The sequence below is a fragment of the Dasypus novemcinctus genome, chromosome 12, assembly GCF_030445035.2.
Source record: "Dasypus novemcinctus isolate mDasNov1 chromosome 12, mDasNov1.1.hap2, whole genome shotgun sequence".
NCBI lineage: Eukaryota > Metazoa > Chordata > Mammalia > Cingulata > Dasypodidae > Dasypus > Dasypus novemcinctus.
Window position 1 is genome coordinate 27,823,183 of NC_080684.1, and position 23,482 is coordinate 27,846,664.

General features: G+C 35.2%; 1 protein-coding gene and 1 long non-coding RNA gene across 3 annotated transcripts; one reads left to right on the forward strand and one right to left on the reverse strand.

The window, feature by feature from the left end:
* Positions 1 to 2,907: 2,907 nt before the first annotated feature.
* LOC131280738 (uncharacterized) lies at positions 2,908 to 7,676 on the reverse strand. 2 transcript variants are annotated; one of them, XR_009188431.1, is made up of 4 exons: positions 7,602 to 7,676; positions 4,881 to 4,947; positions 4,691 to 4,782; positions 2,908 to 3,569 (listed from the first exon to the last, which is right to left on the reverse strand). It is a non-coding gene; the product is annotated as an uncharacterized lncRNA (long non-coding RNA). The 2 variants fall into 2 exon arrangements; XR_009188432.1 differs by lacking the exon at positions 4,881 to 4,947 and having other exon boundaries at positions 7,602 to 7,668.
* A 7,636-nt stretch (positions 7,677 to 15,312) lies between these two features.
* On the forward strand, positions 15,313 to 15,903 carry LOC101413256 (olfactory receptor 6C2-like). Its single transcript, XM_012521241.2, has one exon. The coding sequence runs from the start codon at positions 15,313 to 15,315 to the stop codon at positions 15,901 to 15,903; it is 591 nt and encodes a 196-aa protein (XP_012376695.2).
* Positions 15,904 to 23,482: the final 7,579 nt, after the last annotated feature.

Here is a 23,482-nt window from a genome sequence, read left to right on the forward strand (position 1 = left end):
GGAACTGGATCTCAGAGACAATCACTGCCTCCTCTACAGGCTGAACACGAGTAACAACAGGCAGCAGTACTGCTGGGGAATTCTGAGAGCTTTAGAGAGTGTCTCTGTGACACACTTCTGTGATGAGACCTGGAACTGAGAAAAAAAGCAAATACACTGAGAAACCCTCTGGCATACTAGACTACACACAAGGAGAAATGCAATAGCAGCCCTTAAGTAAATCAAATTCTAACTTGTGGTACAAAAAAGTAAGAATAGCCATAAGAAAACACAAATCAAACTCCATTGTTGATTAAAGACAGTCAACTCCCAAAACCAGCAGCCTGATTTTTGAAAGATGCATGTATTTCCACTTGTAAATACTACTTATCTCAATTTCAAATCTTGTAAACACAATTTCTGCTGATAAGAAAAGACTGAAATAAATGAAAGAATATTCCCTGTTCATGGATAGGGAGACTAAATATCATTAACATGTCTATTCTATCAAATTGATCTTCAGATTTAATGCAATCACAATAAAAATCAACAGAGCATTTTTAATGAACTAGAAAAACTAACTAGGAAATTAATTTGGAAGGGAAAGATACCCCAGATAGTCAAAGATATATTGCAAAATAAACAAGAAATTGAAGGAGTCACACTACCTGTCTTTAAAATATGTTACAAAGCGACAGTGATCAAAACGGGATGGTATTGGCACAAGCATAGACACACTGACCAATGGAACTGAATTGAGAGTTTGGATATAGATCCTCACATACAAAGTTATCTGATATTTGTCAAGGCAAAAAAGCCCATTCAACTAAGAGAGAATGGCATCTTTAACAAATGGTGCTTGAAGAACTGGATATCCATATGCAAAAGAATGAGATATGATTACCATCACACACCTTATACAAAAATCAATTCATGATGGATCGAAGGCCTAGATATAAGAGCCAAGACCATAAAGACCTTGGTAGACAATTTAGGAAAGCATCTACAGGACCTTGTAATAGGAAACGGCTTCATGAACTTCACACCCAAAGCATGAGCAGCAAAAGAAAAAAAATAGATAAATAGGACCTCCTCAAAATTGAAGCCTTTTGCACCTCAAAGGAGTTTATCAAGAAAGTGAAAAAACGGTCTAACAAATGGGAGAAAGTATTTGTTAAACATATATCTGATAGGAGCCTAATATCCCACACATATAAAAAAATCCTATATAACAAAAATAAAATACCAACAACCCACTCAAAAAATTGGCAAGGGATTTGAACAGATGTTACTCCAAAGAAGAAATACAAATGACTAAAAAGCGCATGAAAAGATACTCAACATCACTGGCTATTAGGGAAATACAAATCAAATCTACAATGAGATACCATCTTATACCCATTACACTGGCGGTTATTAAAAAACAGTGGACTGGAGACAATCAGCAAGATGACAGTAGAGTAAGGAGCTCTTAGAGTTAGCTCCTGCTGCCGGGCAGTGGTTAAACACCCAGAGCTATCAGGAGCTAGCTGAAGCACCTGTTTGGGGGCTCCAGGGGACCAGAAGAGCATCCTGCATCATACTTGAAGGAATGGAAGGAGGATACTGACCATTTGCAGAGAAGACTTGTAAGTAGAGTGCTCCAAGCGATGGAGGCCAGTGCCCATCCTCCACTGTAGGTACAAGCCACTTTGGGAGCTGTTCCGAGGCTGGAATTGAAAGCTTCACTTCCCAAAAATGAGGAGTGGGGGTAGAGACAGTTGGGCACCACCTTCAGCTAATGATGAGTAAATTCTATGGGCTAAAGTATAATCTTGAGAACAGATAAAGTATGAGCCTGTCCAAGTCAGAGAGAGGCCGGTAGCTACCACCTTAACTCCACACCCTGCATGAAGGGAAGCGGGGCAGGCTGAAAATGACAGTGCTGGTGGGAACTGGCTTCTTTTCATCCAAATCAAATTTGCACCTCTAGCCTAGGCCCCAGTGCCACCTCCAGCAGGGAGGAAGCTGGGAGAACCTGCCCTATCCTCTCTGGGAAATAACAGGCCAAGCTATGGAGGCCAGTGTTTTTCCTACTCTGGTGGCACGAGGAGCTATTCTGTGACTGGATTTGGAAGATCCATTTCCCAAAAACAGAGGAGGAGGAGATGATTGGCTGCCGATTTCTTCTACTGATTGGTTGACTCGGCTGCCTTAGATATAACCCAGAGAACAGCTGGGGTGTGAATCTGCTCAAGTCATAAAGAGGCTGGTGGCTGCCATTTTGACTCCACCCCTAGCCTGAGGAGAAGACCAGCTGACCAAAAATCACAATGATGGTAGGAACCAGATCAGCCTGAAGCTCTAAACTAGAATTCAGCCCCACCTCTGGCAGGGAGGAGGTGGGTGGCCCTGCACCAAGCTATACAGGTAACTCCAGATACCTTTGGCTGGCATAGACTGAAAATCAGAAGTCACCAGGGCAACTTCAGTCATCTTGGACCCACACTGCATAGACTGCTGCCCACAACTGCAGGGGAAGGGGAAAAGGGGATATGAAGTTTCATCAGTCTCTCTTGGCAGCTAATGTATAAGCCTGCATGACTTGGATTATTCCATACAGCTATGATTCTGCCCCTACCCCTGGCAAAGGAGAAAGTTGGGAGAAGCTTTACTGGTCCCTAGTGCAATGACGGCAGCTTGAGCCTCTATAGCTTATAGCACCAATTACAACCTTGACTCCTACTGCATAACCAGCAATGGAGAAAAGCAGGAAGCCCTAAACTAAAGAGAAAAACTGCACCAAGAATAAATACTTGGTAATCTAGATGCCAAAACACCAACACAAAATTACAACCCATATCAAGACAGGAAGCTATGGCCTGTTAAAGAAACAAGATAAACCCTCTGGATGATATAAAGGAGTTGAGAAAACTAATCACAGATGTTCAAAAAATCTCTTTAATAAATTCAATGAGATGGCTAAAGCTGTCTCAGAGATATAGAGACAGGAAAATGGGCTTACAGAAAATAGGGGGCAGAGGAAAGTTGTAAGGTGATGATTACATGGGTAAAATCTAAGAAAAAGTGGAGGTAAGTAGTTGTGCAGTGAAGGAATAAGATGGGGACATAGGGATGCTATTGGGTGTGGCTTTGCAGGCATGAGGGGAGCTAGGGTTGGGAGGATAGGTCAGATGGCCCATGGAATTGGGTGGAGGGTTTGGGGTGAGAGATTGAGCATGGAAGAATGTCAGGTACATGGTTGAAAACACTTTAGAAAATATAATTAGGGAGGGTTACTTGAATAAGGTATTTGATGGGGGACAACTGGCACACGGTGCACCTGGGGCAGGCTTCTAGGGAGTGTGTGAGTACTCTTCTTGTCATATTATGTTATATCAGTGGGTGGAGACACATAAAATGAACAGGAAAGGGTTGCACCCCCATCCTGAGGTGGACTGATGTTCTCAGAAAAAAGAGAGGGGTTCTCTCAAGAACATGGGTGGCTCCCAATGGTGGAGGACAGACTAGAGTGTCAAGCCCTCAGAATTGCTGTAAGTATCTATGAATCTTGTCCTTCAAGCAGTGAAGCTTGGTTGTCACTGTGGGCCCTAAGGAGGGGGAGAGAGAGGAAGAGAATTGATTCAAATGGGGATAACTGGGGGCCAATGCAAGTGTTTCACAATTTCTTGCAATGGTGGATATAAGCCATGTTAAATTTCACCAAAAATCAGTAAAAGTGTATAGTAGAAAATGTAAACCATAATGTAACTGATAACTTAGAAAAGTGTACGTCTTAAATATAAAGCATAATGTAAGCCATAATGGAACCATGGTTGGTAGCTATATTGCAATATCTGTACATCAGCTATCGCAAATATAACATCCACATAGGAAAAGATCATTGCTGGGGAAGTAGGAAAAGGGTTTGATGTTGGGTAATGGGAATCCTCGATATCGTATATGTGACTTCACTGTCATCTAAAATATTTGAGAAGACAAAATTAAAAAACAAACAAACAAAATTGATATAGACACTGAGGAAGGAATGGAGGAGATTGCCTTGCCACTGTACATGCAGGGCAACATCTATTACTGCAACGAATGGCAAAACATCAAAAACAAAGTGTTATGGTATTTTTCATCTTTAATACCCCTAATTATATTTTACTTTATTTTAGTTTTTCTAAATTATTATATATTCTATTTCTAATCTTTAAACCTGTCAATACTATGTCATTTTCCTACTAATTGAAGTTGGCAATATATTATTCTTAACTCTTGAAGAAGTTTTGGATCACAGAAGGTTTCAACTATGGCAGGGGAGAAGCACTGGTGTGGGGTTTCATTGATGGGGCATGCATGGGTGGGAGGGCATTTTCTAGTGCATGCACATAGAATATATAGATATGTTCAGATGTACATTGGGTACTGTCATAGTAGATAGAGTTACACATGAAAACTGAGGGAGAGCTGAGTTTCTAGCTAGGGAAGCTCTGTCACATCCCACAATGGAACAGCAGCAATCCCCCAAGTGCAAGGGCAAAAACCAGTGAAGAAGGAGGGTCCAATGATAAGCCCTTGATACTGATGACTACGCTTATGAGCTTGTGTGCTTGAAATTTCAACTAGGCCTAGAGCTGCAGGGTGCCAAATAGTTACCTCCTGAGAGCCTCCATGTTGCTCAAATGTGGCCACTCTCTAAGCCAAACTCAGCATTTAAATGCATTACCTTCCATCCACAGGGAACACGACTCGTAGGGATGAGACTCCCTGGTGCTGAGAGACTATCATCACCAGCTGGTGATGCAACTGGAGAAAGACCTTGAAAAAAAGGGGGAAATGGTAAAGACAAATGATTTTATATAAATGGCTAAGAGACTTCAAAACAAGTCTAGAGGTCATCTGAGGGATGCACTTACAACATCTCAGCAGGATCCCAGAGAAAGCCAAAGTAGATACAACCCCAGGTACTGGTGCTCTTGAGGGCTATGGAGATATACAGGGTCTATGGTCATGACAGATGACTCTGGATTTCATTGTCTTGTCAGTGGGCCTTACTTTGGAACTTGTGCTCCTGATTGTGATGGAGTTGGACTCAGATATTACCTCTCCACACATGCCTCTTCTGTCACTTTTACTGAACCTGTAATTGGTGCTGGGACTTGTGTATACTCAAAAGACTTGAATCTCTGGACTGTCCATGTGCCAGTTGGGCCCTGAGCCTCAGTAGAGTTGCAATACCTATTCTCCAGTTCATTGTATGTATCCAGGTCAGCTGACAGGGAAGTGAGAATGGTCAATCACCACACAAGGTAACTAAGAGTGTCTACAACTACAAGCAGGAAAATTGCATCCATCAGTCATGTGGGATCTAAGCCCCCTCTCATTTTAGAGGTGGAGTGGACATCACCATCCCAGGGTCCACAAATGGAGGAATATAATATGGATTGGAATGGATTTGCTAGTATCCTACTATAGAACTGTTTTGACTGTAGCAATGGAAGAAATCGTGTCCTTGATATGGAGACAATTGCCACAGGATTTGCTGAGGGCTGGGAGAGGGAGAAAGAAGTGTGATATGGGGCATTTTAGGGATTTGTAGTTTTCCTGAACGATACAGCAGGGACAGAAACAAAGCATTGTTTATCATGCCATAACTGACTGGATGGACTGGGGGGAGTGTGAACTACAATGTGAACTATGGTCCATGTGCTATGGTAGTGCTCCAGGGTGTATTCACCAAATGCAATGAACATGCCTCCCCAATGAAAAGGAATGTTGATGTGGGAGGAGTGAAGTGGGTGGGGAGTGGGGTACATGGGAATCTCTTATGTTTTTTAGCCTAACTTTTTGTGTGATCCATTTATTTAAAAAAAAAAAAGTCAATAAAGAAAAGATAAAAAATTAATAAAAATTTAAGAAGGGTGCATGCAAAAAGAGAGAAAAGAGATGAACATTCAGTATCATGATATAAGTAATCATCATCCAGAATTACAGATGACACAAAGATGGATCTATCAGAAAAGGACTTTAAAATAACTGTGATTACTGTGTTAAAGTATCTAGTAGAAAATGCTGACACATGCATAAAAAAATGGGTGTTAAATTTATTTAAATATGGAAGCAAAATGCAAAACTGAAATAGGAATACTGCATATATATTATATATATGTATATATAGTATATATATATACACACACACACAGGCTTGCACACAGACACACCAAGAACAGGTTATGTTTGTGTTTGTCAGTAGTTTTAGCCATACCTAAAGAAATAAAGTCAAGAGATGACACAAACCAAAAAGATCATCCAGGGCAATATAAATGTTTAATATACATGTTTCTAGAGTCTCAGAGTTAGACTAGATAGGCAGAAGAGGAAACTAGACACATCATCTTAAAACTGCAGAAAAACAAAATCAAAGAAACATCTTCAAGACAGCCAAATGAGTGGTAAATGTTACTTACAGAGCAACAAAGATACAAATCATAGATTTCTCATCAGAAACTACAAATGCCAGACAGCATCTTTAAAACTACTTAAAGGAAGTACTGTTATCCAAGAATTAAACACCCATTGAAATATTTGTTGAAAATATTTTGTGAAAAATGAAAGTGAAATAAAGGTTTTCTCAGAAAAGCAAAAGTTGAGAGAATGCTCTGGCATCTGACCTGTAATAGAAGCATTATTATAAGAAGTTCTCGGACATAAGAATTTGAAAGTATAGAGAGAATACTGAAACAATATTAAAAAAAGAACTGAAATTTCATCAATATAAAGTTAAATACAGAAAGTGTGTTTGGCACTGTTTCATCACCCTAATAAGTGACAGCTGGCACTGCATTGTGGAAGGGTGAGAATAGGATGTGATCGAAGAACTTAGGAGCAAATTGTGGGTACTGAGAAAAACACATTCAGATCCTGCATTCTTGGTAGGCAGAATGGTATCTCTGAGTTTAGCAAGGTCCTTGCATGTATTAAACATAAGCAACTGTTTTAGTTTGCTAAAAGTTGCTGGGAGCAATATATCTGAAAAGGGATAAGCTTTTATAATGGGAATGTATTAGATTAAATGCTTACAGCTCTGAGGCCATTCAAGTGTTCAAATCAAGGCATCATCAAGAGATGCTGTCTCACCAAATCACAGCTGTGCGTGACCAGGCACATGGTGGCATCATCTAAAGATGCCCTCTCTCTGAGTTTAGGTGTGGGCAATCAGGGAATGGCAGGACAGAATGCCATTGAGCTCGTCCCTCCCTCCCCTTACCTCCAGGTCTTAATTGTTTGTTTTGTATCTAGCTGCTCAGTTTGGGTTTTACTATGAACTTCTGAGATCCTTCTGTCCACCTCTGTGCTTTTTCTCTGTGTGTCACAGCTTTTATTCCCCCTTTTACAAGGGTTTGAGTAGAGGATTAAGACACACCCTAAACTGCAACCTACTAGAACAGTCTAATCACATATCCCTTAACTGACCTAATCTAACCAAAGCTTCACAATGGGTTCAATTTAAGAACATAATGTTCTGGGGTTCTCAGACTCAAACTAAGAGAATAAAAGTATAACTAGTATATGAACACTAATATTTCTACCATGATAGTGACAATAAGTGAATGATACCATTAAAACGAAAGACGTACGTGTCTGTTGGATACTGAGGCACAGTGTCTCACAAGGAGAGTTGTGCTGTCTCCATGTCTATGCTTGCACTCTCAGGAATGCAGTAATTAAGAGTTCCTGGCAAACAGCACGAAGAGGTCAAAGGCTGAAAGAAAAAATGAGCACATACCTTTTGTAGTAAATAGAACACTTAGACTTTGTACCTTGAGATAAGATTTTTTGAGTTCCTTAGTAATGCTAATAGTTAACCACCTGTTGCTGCTTGTTGTCACATAGACTGGGGTATATAGGGAGCCCTTGTAAACAATAAAGTTGTCTGAGAAGTCTCTACTTGCAGACCCCCTGTTCCCAGCTCTCTCGTTCTTTCTTTCTTTTTCTTTCTTTCTTTCTCTCTTTCACTCTCCTTTTTCTCTTTCTTTCATCCCCAATACCCTTCAGGCCCAAATCTCCAACACTTGCTGCTGTATTTGAGAACCTAGCAGACTTTCCAGGATGAAGTTTAATATTGTCTTGTTTATTGTGTTGGTCCCCACCCATTAAGATAACACCTTATACCAAAATGAACACATTCATATTCCATAGAAGTATGCCCCAGGTGTACCCTTTCCCACATATCTTCCCACAACTGACACCATGTATCATCCCAAAATTGTCAAGATTGGGGAATGAACAAACTTAAGGAGGAATGATATAGCCTGTGCATAAATTCAAAATTGTTTCCAAGTGTACCTAGTCCCTAAAAGTCCAAATAAGTAATATAGGCCCTACAGTCTTTGAATGTTCAGAAAGGATGTAAGACTGAAGACGTATTCAAGGTTGCATCCAGATGGAATGTGGAAGATATGCTAAATCCAAGATGTGGAAGATACGCTAAATCCAGGCTGGCTTGGAATTTGGGGAATATGCAACTCACCTGGAGGAAATAATCTATCTGATACTCAGATCAAACACTGAAGAAACTAACCAAAGGTCTGTTTGCATACCATTACCCTTTGTCACTCTAATCTTAAACCTCTGTATAAAAGGGACTGAAAAATGCTATTTGGGGATCCGTTATTATTAGGACAAGAGTCTGACGAGTCTGGCTGGTCAAAATAAACCAACTTCCTTCTCAGAGTTCTCCTGTCCTGGCCTTCAGTACTGCACACACCCTGCTTCTCTACAACAGGAATACAACTATTTACTAAAGTAGACTTATTTTTATTCTAGTAGTGAAAGAACTTGTAACACTGATGTAAAGACAGCCATTGTCAGACCTTCTGAAGGGAGGGAAAAGGAAAAATAGGTGTTTTAACTTGGGGCATTTTGAGGACATTGGAATTCTTCTGCATGACATTGCAATGACAGATACATGTCATTATACATTTTGTCAAAATCTATAAAAGTGTGTGGTACAAAGTGTAAACCATAATGTTAACTATAAATCATTTTAGCAATGCTTCAAAATATGTTAATCAAATGTAACAAATGTACCACATTAATGAATCTAACTTTTCTTTAGTGCCAGTGATGGTATTATTGCTGCATTTCTTGACACTGGGGACACTGTCCTCAGGTGCCAAACAATATTTTTCCTTTATTTTATTTTATTTTATTGGCCAAAGGAAATTGTGATGTAAATTCATTACTGGTTTTAATAAGATCAATAGGGACATTTTTGTTTTTTCTCTCGCATATGCCCTGGAGGCCAGGGAAGACTGAACTAATCGGCAGTTTTTTCTATTAATGAAAATATATAGAGCAATTCTTTACAACGTGCAGAGAGGTAAGACCATCTTTCTTCCAAAGTCAGAGAGTCGTTAACATTTCTTTGTCATTGTTTGTCCATTGTTTCAGTTCCAGAATGGGTGGGGAGGGGATTATTTCCTGGTTTAAAGATAAGATCTCTGTCTAGATGCCATTCTAGACATGGTGAGGGATAAAGCAAAGCAGGTCACTTTGCTAATGTGGCCAGTGGTAACCCTGTGGACCACCTTGCATTTGCCTGGTCTCTTACTTAGTAGAGCACGTGTGGCTAAAAAGGACACCAGAGTTAACTGAAATATAGCCATGAGCACCCAGGGGTTCTCACACCGAAGAGACAACTTTGGGTTATGTTGCCGAAAACTGATGAGAAATTACATAAAGTAAGTATGAAATGAATGTCTTATCTGTGCCTGAGAGTTTGGAAGCTAGTATCATAGAAATATTCAAAAGCAGTTCTTAGCTAAAGGCAGTGAGCTTAGATTTTTCTGCTAGAAATTCTGGACAAAAGCATTACATTTAAGATCAGGGAGTGTTTGAAAAATAATCTCTGAATTGTTCTTTTGTTCCATATAATGTGACAACTGAATCAGAACATGATTCTGGAATAGAACTCTTGACACTATCAGAGTTAAGAATGAGACCAGCCACTGTATAAAAATGGAGAATGTGGTCACCCATACAAGGAGAGAGGCTGAAAAAGGATATTGAAAATTATTTCTCCATTTTTCATAAAATATTAAGCATGAGGATAAAAAAACATTGAAGGGGTAACTATCCCTGCTAAATGATTTCTTAAACTGCTAAGTGGTTCTTTAATTTATATTTAAACATTTCCATCCATCCCTTGGGCTCCTTCAGTTCTCAAAGAATCCATAATAATTATTGTCATATTAATTACATTAGATTATATTCTAGGATTTGGAGTCTCTGAAGTTAATTTATTTATTGGTGCTCATAGTAAAATAAATCCCATGAAAATTTTTAGTAAGTAGGTGTTTGTTATGAATTTAAAATATTGTGTGGTTAGGGATACGGTCATGATGATTTGAAAAAAATATGCTATTTACAAATAGCAACTAAGTAAGTAGAACTAAGTGTGTTAACACATTGATGCAAAAACTCCAAATAAAAAAGTATCAGTTAGTACTATTCTTCTTATCAAAAAATATTTAACATATTACCCAAAATAATAACACTCTAATCCCCAAGATGTTAGAGAAAAAAAAAAATCTCAGATAATTATGAGAATGTACACATGGACATATGTTCTAAAGGACTAGTTCAGCAAAATGTATCAAAAGCCTTTGATTCAGTATTTCTTCATTAACCAGTTCTTAATTGTGAAATATAACACATGGCTATTAAAGATTTATATGCAAGTATGTTACTAAAATTTTATTAAATAAAAAGTTGAAGTAACATAAATTTTCAATTTTAGAATTACTAATTTTACAATTTTCTTCTGTATTGAGAGAGCACGGAAAATAAGAATATTTAAGGGCATGATGAAAAACATATAACTGCCTAAAATTGTTGAATAAATAAATGTTTAAGTCAGGAAAGCACAGCAGCTAATGTTTTTTACAACTTAATCGAAATTTAATAAAATATAAATATTGCCTGAGCATTAACTTAAATGCATAAACATAATGTAAATAAATACAAGAAGCTAATAGTAATGAATATTATAGGAGATTTCCTTTTTTTCTTATACTTTTTGGTAAGTTCCTAAATGAATGGAGTAAATTAATATATGCAAATAATATTATGAAAGATGAAAGTACATAATCATTGTGAAAAAGAAATAGATTAATAGTAGCTCTCCAGAATATAAAATTATCCTTGATATAAGGATTGAAACAGTCATCCTACATAGTCTGAAATTCCAGTTTTAAATATAATTTCTTTGTACCAATAATTTTCCTATTTTTGTAGTCATTCAAACAATATGCAAATTGTTTGCAAATTTCAATCCAGTTCTTTCCTCAGAATTGAGGACATGCAATATTTTGTGAACATATGCAAGGGAAAATAATGTAGGAGAATGTGCTAGCAACCATGAAATTAATCTAGAGTCAGTGAATGGGCCAGTATGAAAGCACTGGATTGTTGAGGTGCAGGTTATGAATGGAGAAGGAGCCAAAAAGAATAAAAAGGGAGGAACTAAGTGGAAGATGTATGGCTAGCAGGAAACACTGACTTCTTCGATGAGTAGAGTCAGCTCTGTGTGGGCGTACATTATCAATGGCTGGGAAAAGGCAGGAAATCATTTATCACATATCCTAGGCCAGCAGCTATTTCTGGGAAGGTGTCTATAAACTATGTCATAACCCTACACAACAAAAATATAATACAACATCTCAGGCTCAGAGATAAATAACACAGGGCATTTGATGGTGAATATCTTACAACATTAAATAAAAATCATACATATAATTAAATAATTGGTGTATCAGTTGGTGATTTTATTCTCGTCACTTATTGAAGAAACCCAGGTGCTCTTAAAATATTTTTGGAGGTTAGGAAACATTGGAAAAGTTAACATGTTAATTAAATACTGATTATTAGAATTGACTAAAGATGAGCAATTGCCCCAAATCCCAAATTACATATTTACTGCAAATTCTATAGTTTTGGATCCAGTTTGACCATAGTGATATTCTAGCCCTGATAATTAGATGTGTAACATTCCCCCATTTACTAAGAAGGTAAGTAATTATGGAGGAAAAGCGAGATAAGAAATAAAAAAGATTACTATAGGGTATCTAGGAGGCAATGAAAACCTGGATTCTTTTATATGATCAGAAGGAGCAACACAAGGAGGCAATATGAATAGGAACTCTTAAGAATGGATTGATCTGTTCACTTTTATGAATATCTGTATTTAATAGCCAAGTTTAATTTAATCTTCATACAATACTCAACTGTTATTAAACACTAATTCCTGCTAACAAATATTTTGGGGGGGGAATAACCAGAGACTCAGTTCATCCTTACATCAGAGCGCTGAAGGATAGGAGAGGGACCACAATCAATATGATAACAGCATCAATGCTTCGTACAATTCCCAAGGGCAAGGCAAATCTTTAGAGAAAGGAAACATGGCTCTTTCCCCAAGAGGAAATCTCCCTCCTCTGCCCATCTTGGAGGATATAATTTAACATTATTAAAGGAGCAGGCAGGTATGTTCAGAAGCATTTGGAGTCGGAAATATCTATATAAAAAGTACAAGGTGCCACCACCAAGAATCTTGTCCTTGGTAAAGACCAAAAGAACATCCCAATTTTCAGTGGACTGGGAAAGTTAAGAATGAATAGGATATTATATATCAGATGCCTGTTCTTGGGAAAGACCAAAAAAACATCCCATTTCTCATTGCACTGGGAGGGTAAAGGATGAGTAGGATGCTACATATCAGATGGATATTGAAACAGGATTTCAGAGAAGTAAACAAAGCAGAGTCTATTCAAACTGAAACATAGCAGGGGCACAGGCTTCAACATTTCACCATATTACCATAAAAAGGGTGCGAAGAGGAAATCTCTGGAAGACAAGGGACCCAGGAAAACTGACTTAATCCTGGAACTCAGCACCCATGTCAGCCAAACAATAAAGGCTACTCTAGGGTATGGACAACATTAAGGAGGGATTATTTGAAGGAAACAAAGTTTTCAAAGCAGTGGGGAAGATGGACTAGAGTAGATTTACTGATATTTTAGTATAGACTAATTGTGATTCTATCAGTGGAAGAATTTTTATCACGGATACGGAGGCAGTGGCCACTGGAGGTTCTGAGGCAGGGAGAGGGAAAAAAAGATATAATATGGGAACAATTTTGGGACTTGAGAATTGTCCTGAATGACATTGAAAAGACAGAGAAAAGCCATTATATATCTTGTCATAACTTACAAAATTGTGCAGGAGAGTATAAACTACAATGAAAACTATAATCCATGCTTAGTGGCAATGCTCCAAATGTGTTCATCAATTGTAACAATGTATCACACTAATGAAATATGTTGTAAATATAGGAAAATATGGGAGGCAAAGGGAGGGGGGCATTTGGGAATGTCCTATATTTTTTATGTAACATTTATGTAATCTATACATCTTTTTTAAAAAATATGAAAGTATATTTAAAAATAAATAATAATTCTTTAAAAACAGTGGGAAAATGTACAGATAAGCCAATTGTGTTATTTTATTATCATTGCATATGACAGTGACTTGATGTGTTGTCATGACAGATGGAGAATTAAACTTTTGGTACAGATTTTTCATTTAAAATACATTCAGAGTTTCTACTCTACATTATCTTTCAAGATACCATATGCCTGTGCGAACTTCAAGTGACTGCCAGAACTTCATGATTCTTTCTACTTTAAAATATTGTTTTAATTTAATTTTTAAATTTTAAATTTTTAAAGATGCTTTAGATTACATAAATGTTACATTAAAAAAATGGGGGATTCCTATATGCCACACCTGCTTCCCCTCTCATATTTTGCACAATAACAACATATTTCATTAGTGTAGTACATTTTTTACAACTGAGGAACACATAGTGAAGCATTGCTACAAACTGTGGACTATAGTTTACATTACAGTTTACCCTCTGCCCCACAAAATTTCATAGGTTATGACAAACTATATAATGGCCTGTGTCTGATATTGCAGTCATATAGGACAATTCCATTGTCCCTAAAATGCCCACAATTTACAACTATTCTTCCCTCCCCCACCCCTCAAAACCCTTGGTGGCCATTGCATTTATGTCAATCATACAAGTTCTTCCACTGGTAGAATGATAAGTCTATAATAGAATAATAATAAGTCTACCTTAAAATTAGTAATTCATGTAACCATGAAGCAGAATATGGATTTTAACTATTAATTCTTGGTTTCCAATTTCCAAATGCTACCTCCCACATTCCTGTGGAGAGAGAAAGATTTTCTGGAGTCTTGCACTGAATGAATGATGTCTCTGCTCCCAGTTAGCCCCACAATTAAATTAAACAAATTGATATTAGTGGCAGAGCATCAAGAAGTCCATCCACAATGGCCTCTAGAGAGTGCTGGGTAAGATTTCTCATTAGAGTGCTACTACATGTTCTATGCCCTAATCTTTATCTCTTACAAACCAAGAATAGTAACTCCCACTTCATTAAGTGTCTGGGGGAATTCAAATATTAACTGAATGTACAACAAATGGAGCTCTGCCTGGCACAAAGTAAGCCCTCTATTAGTGTTTGCATCTTTGTTCTATATTCTTCCATCCAAATATATTTTGAATGAGAAAAAGTTTTCATTTGGTGGTATAGAGTATCTGTACATAAACATCATTAAAAATTTTAAATTTCATCCTGTAACTGGAATGGAATTGAAAATTCAGATGGATATAATCTATTATTCCAACTCTGAAAATATGGGTAAAGCAGAATTCAGAGGAATGAAGAAGTGGAGGGAATAATTTCTAGCATAGCATTGTGGAAGATGAAGAAAAATGAAACGAGAGATGGTATTTAGTATACTGTCCTTGGATTTTCACTGTTCAGTATGTTGAAATAAAAATTTTATAATTTATTCCTCAGATCAAAGTTAATGATTTATTAAAAATGATTTCCATATATACCTGAATACCGTGATGAGTAATCATTCTACAATAACATTCATCTTGCTAGGAATAACAGATGATCCAAGACTACAAGTTGTTTTGTTAGTATTTCTGTTTCTCACCTACATTTTCACTGTTGCTGGAAATCTAATCATTATCCTGCTCACACTGGTGAATTCTCATCTCAAAACACCTATGTACTTTTTTCTTCAGAATTTCTCCATCTTAGAAATAATATTGACATCTGCCTGTGTTCCTAGATTCCTGTACGCACTGACAACTGGGGACAAAATTGTTACCTATAATGCTTGTGCCATTCAATTATTTTTTTCATTCTCATTGGAGCAACAGAATTCTTCCTTCTAACTGCCATGTCCTATGACCGCTACGTGGCCATCTGCAAGCCCCTGCACTACACCACCATCATGAGCGACAGGGTGTGCGCCACACTTGTCCTCTGCTGTTGGCTGACTGGTTTAATCATCATTCTCCCACCTCTTGGCCTGGGACTTCAGCTAGATTTCTGTAACTCCAATCTCATTGACCATTTTGGCTGTGATGTCTTTTCTCTTTTGAAGATTGTATGTTCAGACACGGAATTCATAGAACAAATTGTATTAATCATGGCTGTGCTGACCCTCATAGTCACACTTGTGTGTGTGATTTTGTCCTACACATACATCATCAAGACCATTGTAAGACTACCTTCAGCTCAACAAAGGAAAAAGGCTTTCTCCACCTGTTCTTCTCACATGATTGTAGTTTCCATCACCTATGGAAGTTGCATCTTCATCTATATCAAACCACAAAAGGAAGGGGTGTCCATTAATAAGGTGGTGTCATTGCTCAACACCTCAGTTATCCCTTTGATGAACCCTTTCATTTATACTCTGCGGAATAAGCAAGTGAAACAGGCCTTTATGGAGGCAATAAAAAAGACTGCATTCCTCCAAAAGAATTAGGAAACTCATTTAAAATATATTCTAAATAAATGATAAAATATGTGATTAAAATATATACATGTATTTCTTCTCTTGCCATGAATTCTAATACATATCTATATTATAGTCTGCTTACCAATAAAATTTAATTTATATTACTCCTAGAATCAGAGAGAAGTAAGGATAAGGGTTTTATTTTAAATAGATGTCCTTCATGATGGCATATTTTCATAAGTGGTCTTGAAAATAGACTTATAAAATTCCAAACAAGACTCCATCATCTCTATGGCTGAAGCACAAAAGATGGCAAAAAATTGAATTCTATTTCTATCCATTAATTACTTTAGATTAAGAGTTTTAGCTCAGCAAAATTATCCTATCGAAGAATCCTTCTGGATGTAAGGTACACTGTGCCAAGAAAACTAGGTAGAGGTGATTTATTTCTAATTTTTGCAATACTAACCATCCTGCTATAAGGATCATACAAAACAGAACGCAAAGGTTTATCTTTCTACATATTCAGCAGTACAGACCAATAAATAGGCCAAAATGATTATATTTCAGCCCCCTAAATTAATTACTAAAAAGGAACTTCAAACTTTCCTTAAGGCTTAAATAGACTTTGCTTAACATCTCCTCTGTGACTTAGAATATATGAAGACAAAAAATGAGGACAATATAAATGAAGCCTATAAGTTAATAATGACTTAAACTTATATATACACTTATTTATAATCACCACAGTTTTTTGTTATCATGTTTTCTAGAAATATGTTTACATTACAAATAAAATTTGTTCAGTGCCAGAGAGAAACAATAGCCCAAGAGGGCATGAACATCTGTTTCTGAAATTCCCAGAGGTGTTTGGATCTGTAGTCTACTATACCAAACTCTGGGCTCAAAGGTCTAGAACCTCAGCATTTGTCTGTTTCTACAAGACTGTGATACAAAGTTAATCCTCTAATGGACCAGTATGCTTTTCCTCTTTCATGAATCAAAGATCTTAATGTTGGAAGTAATGGGTAAAAGACAGTGGAATCTTATACCATTTAGTTTGTATTAATTCATACAAACTCACAGCTGAAACAAAAATAGTAAGTCAAGAATTCATGATAGAATGTTTAGTTCCAGGATTCTTAGGATAGAGTCCAAAGATTAGACATGTTTTCAAATGAAGACAAGTGAACCAAAGGAAAATATTCAGTTCTCCTGTTCTTTCCCAATCCTCTCATGAATCCATTAGATGTCAATTTAACTATTTTTAGATATTTTTGTAATATCTCATCCCCTTGATCTCAAAATTGAACTGCATTTTCAGGTACTGTTCCTGCGAATGTCAATATTTGTTGTAACCAGTATTTCTTCAAGGTCCAGTCCAGTGCCACAGACATTTCAGAGAAAGTTTAGATCAGTGTTTCCAAAATTTTATTTGAGAACACCCAGAAATCTTGTTAAAGTACAGATTCTTATTCAGTTAGGTGGGTGGAGCTTGAGACTGGGTTTCAACAGGCACCCATGTGATGCTTATTGAACTGGCCTAATGACAACATGGTGAATTGCAAGGCTTTAAGGAGATTATGGGATATGTCAGGTATATTATAAATATTTAAATAACCATTTCCCACCTCCATATTTGGTGATGCTGTGTATTTCTAAGAATGTCTTGGAGCAAACATGGTGATGTCTAATATAAGTTAACCATATACTTTAAATATCACCACAGTTTTCATGGGTTACTTGCCCCTGTGTCACACCACTCACTGAAAGGAGGTCTTACTATGAAGTAAATTACAGGACCATTGGAAGCCAATATATGCCTATCAGGGATCAAGGAATGTGAACTGTAATGCATATTAGTCCTGATTTTTCACATTGATAATCAAACCTAACAACAGCTGTAAGTAAGAGAGCTCTCGTGTACAATGGAAAGAGGATATGGTAAGATGGAAAAATTGTAATCATACACAAAAAAATCACTAAAAATAACGTGGCAAAATGAAAGCCATGGACTGAAGGTTTCTCTCTGTCTAGAGAACAGCTCTTTATTCATTTTTTTCATATTCTGTGTAATACTCAAATCATATAACTAATCAGCAAAGAAAAGCTAGGTAAAGAAATAGGTGTATTTAGTGAATGTGTACTCTTATATTTTATAGTTCTATACTATAAGATATGTATAATGATACATACAAAATAAAACCACTGTTAAATATCTGACTTGATTTCCACAAATACCACATTAACTAACAATTACAAAAATAAACATAAAACATTAATCACTCTTCTTAGTCACAATAGTGCTCTATGAGAGCAGAAACTAGGAAAAAAAAACAGAGAAGAAATATTTCCTGTGGAATTAATGATCAGAAGAAAGTAATCAAAGAAAATGAAACCAACTTGTATAACATATTTTAGTGAAGGCAGAGTCAATATATTTAAGGAGAAATAAAGATTAATATACCTATAAAATAGTAAACAGAAAGACTTGGGCTACTATTACATTATGTTAGTAAAGAGTTAATTTTGATAGTTCTATTTAGTAGTATAAAATGTCATTACATTTATCTCACAGAAAGAAATCTTTCATTAAACAAACTTGAAGAGATGACTGAAAATTAGCTCATTTAATCAAATGGTGTTGCAAGCTCCAAGCTAAGCTATATAGGAGAGATTACCCTAACACAAACAAAATACAAGGAGACAAATGTCTCAAGACTCAGGTGTAACATTACTCAAAGGAATCGGATATATGGCTTAATAGACATTCTATAGTTGTGTATGTGGAATTACAAAATATAAGATATTATAGTATCATAGAAAAATATACTTAGATGAGAGTCGGGCTTAATTATTTGAGATATTTTCAACCAAATATGTTAGAAAAAAAGAAAGAATACATATTTCACTTAAGTTAACATGCTGAGAAAAAGAATCTGTGGAAAATGAAATAATTACAACATAGGTACTCTAATATCCCCTAACACTGATCAGCAAGGCCTGAATATGCACATAAACTATGACTTTATCAGGAAACTCAAATGAGAAGACACCCATATTGGTGTTCATGATAGGTTGAAAAGTGCTCCAGGAAAATAGCACAGCTATGTCTTGGAATATTTCCTCAGTAATATAACAAACTCTGAATTAAAACATCATCGCATGATTACTTGTAGTTCTGGATTAGGCCTAATTCCTCCCAGATTGGAGAATCTTTACATTGATTTGAAAAAAAAGGTAATTTAAACATTAAGCCACCCTTTTGACTGTGCCTGGGTGATCTGAATATATATCAACAGAATGCCAAAGAAACCACCTTAACCCTTCATAATGAATAAAATAGCCCTTCTGTAGAATAACTGAAGTGGAAACATTCTTTATATTATATTTTAAAAGAAGAATGTAATATAAGAATGCATAGCAAATATTTCCTAAATAATTACATTATTTAAGCAATAAGAGAAACTTATGATATGAATATTTCGCAATCAACAGTATACAAGAAAGTTTCTGAATCTCTGAAATTAAAGCAAAGACCTGTAAAACTATTCATTTTGGAAAGATTTTATGAAAAGAAAAGCACAATTTCTTAACTAAAAACACAGTGGAGCCAGTGCACAATACAATGTATGTTGTAGAAAACTAAATAAATGATGTTCCAGGAAGATTAAAGTATATGGTAAATATTTGGGTAAGAAACCTAAAAATTAATATTTGGAAAAATAAATGATAGAAAGTAGTTATAAGTGACTCAATGTGGGTAAAATACAGTCTCCAGAAAGAGAAATTGATCTAACATAGGGAAAACAAGTAAAAATAAATAATGGAATACAATTCAAGCCTAATGAAAGATTTGAGTCTACTATTTAAAAGGGATCAACAAGTAACCAGTGAAAATTACTTTTCTAAAACAAAGAAACTTAATTCTTACACGCATTCTTTAAGAAAATAAAAAAATTCTTAAACTTGAAGAATATATTATCTTCCAAAATGAGCTAACAAATTCAAAAAATGATGCGAATTCTGAAAAAAAAAATTGTTTCAAGTAATGAAAACTATGTTCCCCACAAGCCATACTTTATTTGCAAAACAATATGCATATGCACAGTAAAGCCAGGATTCAATATATATCTACACTTTTGGGGAAAAAAATTCTAAAATTGTAAACATTAATACACAAATAATGTAAGGAATTGAAATATGGAAAAACCAAGGCAAAATTAATGATACAACTAAAATGAGTAATAAACTCCATGTAAATTTTTCAAAAATTAATAAACTTAATGCAAACATAAAAATCTGTATGTTTTATAAATATTTATAAACAAACATGATTTGTTTAAAAAATTGTTTAAAAAATTAAATCAAATAGACCAAACTACAATTAAGACAGAATATTTCAAATTGAATTATAAAAGAAAAAGACCAAATCATACACTGTTTTCAAAAAGCATACTTTTAACCATAAAAACATAGATAAATTGAAAGTAAAATTTTAGAAAAAATATATATATACCATGCAATCACTAAATTGCTGCTATGGCTACAATACTGTCAAACAGAGGAGAATGTGCTCAAGAAACATCACAATACATAAAATGAAATATTTCAAAATGCTAGCTGTGTTAATGTACAAGAATACTTAACAATCCTAAATTTGTTTGTACCAAATACCATAGTTTCAAAATATATAAAGTAAAAGTTAAAATAATTAAAATGGTTTTTAGACCTAGTCACAATTTCAAAAGATTAAAAAACAATCAAATGTGCAATGTGCCAGTTGAGCCCTGAATTTCAGCAGAGTTGCAATACCTACTTTGCTGTTCATTGGACTCATCCAGCACAACTAACAAAGAGATGATGATGATGTACAATGCCCATCCCAAAGAACAGAGAATGTCTGCAACTGCAAGCAAGGTAGCTCTATCCATCTGCACCATGGGATTTAACCCTACTTTCATTTAGAAGGAGAGTGGGCATCACCATCCCCAATCCTCAAGATTGGGGAATGAACAAAGGACTAAAGTAGATTTAGTATTATTTCTACTATAGACTTATTATTAGTCTAGCAATGGAAGAACTCATATCATTGATATAAAGGCAGTGGCCACTAGACTTTCTGAGGGATGGGAGAGGAAGGAATAGGTGTAATATGGGGGTATATTTGGAACATTGGATTTGTCCTGCAGGACATTGCAATGATGGATACAGGTGATTGTATATTTGGCTATAACATACAAAAATGGTGGAACAAAGTGTAAAATTTCATGTAAACTGTATTCTGTGGTTCGTAGCAATACGTCAATATGGGTTTATCAATGTAACAAATCTAGGGCACTAATGAAGGATATTGTTAATGTGGGGAAAGTGTGGGAAGGGAATGGAGTGGAATATATGGGAATCTTTTATTTTTATGTAATATTTATGTAATCTAAAGCTTCTTTAAAATTAAAAAAAATTAATAAAAGCAATCAAATGAAAAAAATCATTAGAGATAGTCCATTTGAACAACAAGATTAATCAACTGCTCAGGCAATGTTTAAAAGATTCCATATGCAACTGCAGAATTAATATATCTTTCAAATGAAGAATTTAATAAATTAGACTTATTTATAAAGTAAATAGTAAGTTTCAAATAATTGAAATCACAAGATATTTTTTACTACAGATGAATTAAATTAGAACTCAATAAAAAAGATGAAAAAATCTCCAAGAATTTCACGATTTAGTAATGTACATAAGTAATCCATAAGTCTTTAAAAAATAAACATATCACATTTTTGAGCAATGACAAATTTATTGGAAGGCATGCACAATTTTCTGAAGTGATACACTTAAATTGGCCAATAGTTCAAAAAACATCCTTATTGTATGAATAGCTAATTACAAAACACCTGAATGTACTGATTATTTCACTATTATTTGAAATGATTTTCCAATTATTTTTTTTAAGGAGGTAATGGGTAGCTTGCTCATGGGAAGCAGGCTCTCAACCACTTGAGCTACATCCACTCTTCCAATTTATAAAATAATAAAAAGTTCTCCCATGAACACTTTTGTGCACTCCTTTTTCACTGGCATTTCTCATAATATATACCAGAATTTAGGACTTAAACTTCTGCAAAATGTTTGAATCAAAAGAGCTGTAATTTTTGATACGCTTAATGTATTTTGCCAAATTTCTATCAAAAGATTTTGTTTAAATTTCCTCTTCTTTAGCAGATTATGCAAATGTCTTTCCCAACATCTTCCCTAGCATTAAATATATTCATATCTTAATACCTTTGCTATTAATAATTTGATAGTTTAAACAATATCAGTCTTGAATTAAAGATGACAAACAAATAAAATTTTTTGCATCTCCTACTATATCAGGGGTCTGTAACATGTGAGAATACCTAAAATCATAGTAATTGGGCGATTATGGAATAGATTGCCTCACTTGCATATTTCGGTAAAGTGATGGTCATATGGATTACCTACCATTCCCAGCTCCTGAGCTCAGTGCATAGAGCTATTATGCAATGTTTCCATATGCAAGTATATCCTGGATTAGGCAGGCTTATGTAGACTCAGAAGGGTATCAACCCTCAAACAACTTCAGGTACGAAATGCTTGAGCCAGTAGTTGATCTCTAATTTATCACAATATTTATGTGTATTTACCTGGAGCATTACACTTATAACTTGGCTCTGTTAGCTATAGAAAGCTTTTTTCTTTAGGCAGAGATTCTCTGTCATTTTTTAAATTTTTCTTTAGGCAGAGAGCCACTGTCATTTTTAGGCTTTGCTTCCCTAGCCAAGAAAAGTGGGAAGAAATGATATATTGCCTTCTAAAAACAGATAACTGCTATGGTGGCAAAAAGATAAACACTAAATTCAAGAGACATAGATTTAGCAGTTGTTCTTTCATTTTACATTTGCATAGCCTTTCTTACAATTAACTTTCTTACCTATGGAATGACATGATAATACATTCTTTGTAAAGTCAAGTATTTTTAAAATATGTGCTATTACTTTCATTAGCTAAATGAATAAATTGTTCCTAAATCCAAGTAGAACAGAAAATAGTCTCCTGGACCCTAAGTTATGGGAAACCTGACATTTAAAGTCAAATATTAATGTGTTTTAACAATATTATATATTATTACAAACCAGTATTGATATTGACAATTTCTCATTGTGTTTAAAAATGTATCTTTTCAAAAGAATAGCCAATTTTTTTTAACTATAACTCATGTTGAATAATGTATTTTGATTAAATATGGATGACATCTCAAACTTTCTTGTGGTGCATGCAATATAATTATTGTAAATTTCATTAGAAAAAAAATCCATGCACAAAAGAGAGAAAAAATAATTGCAATATGTTCCTAATGTGCAATTATATTAGATTAATAAAATTTAGTTAATTAATTTTAAAAAGATGAAAAAATAATTCTTAGAAGATAAACTATATCACAATAAAATTAGTATTAATAATCATGCTTATTCAGTTGAAGCAATTAAATGAGAAGAAATTTGAAAAATACAATATGTTAAATTATTCATCATTCCATAGGAATAATTTTTAATATTGAAAACCACATAGAGAAGGTACAAAT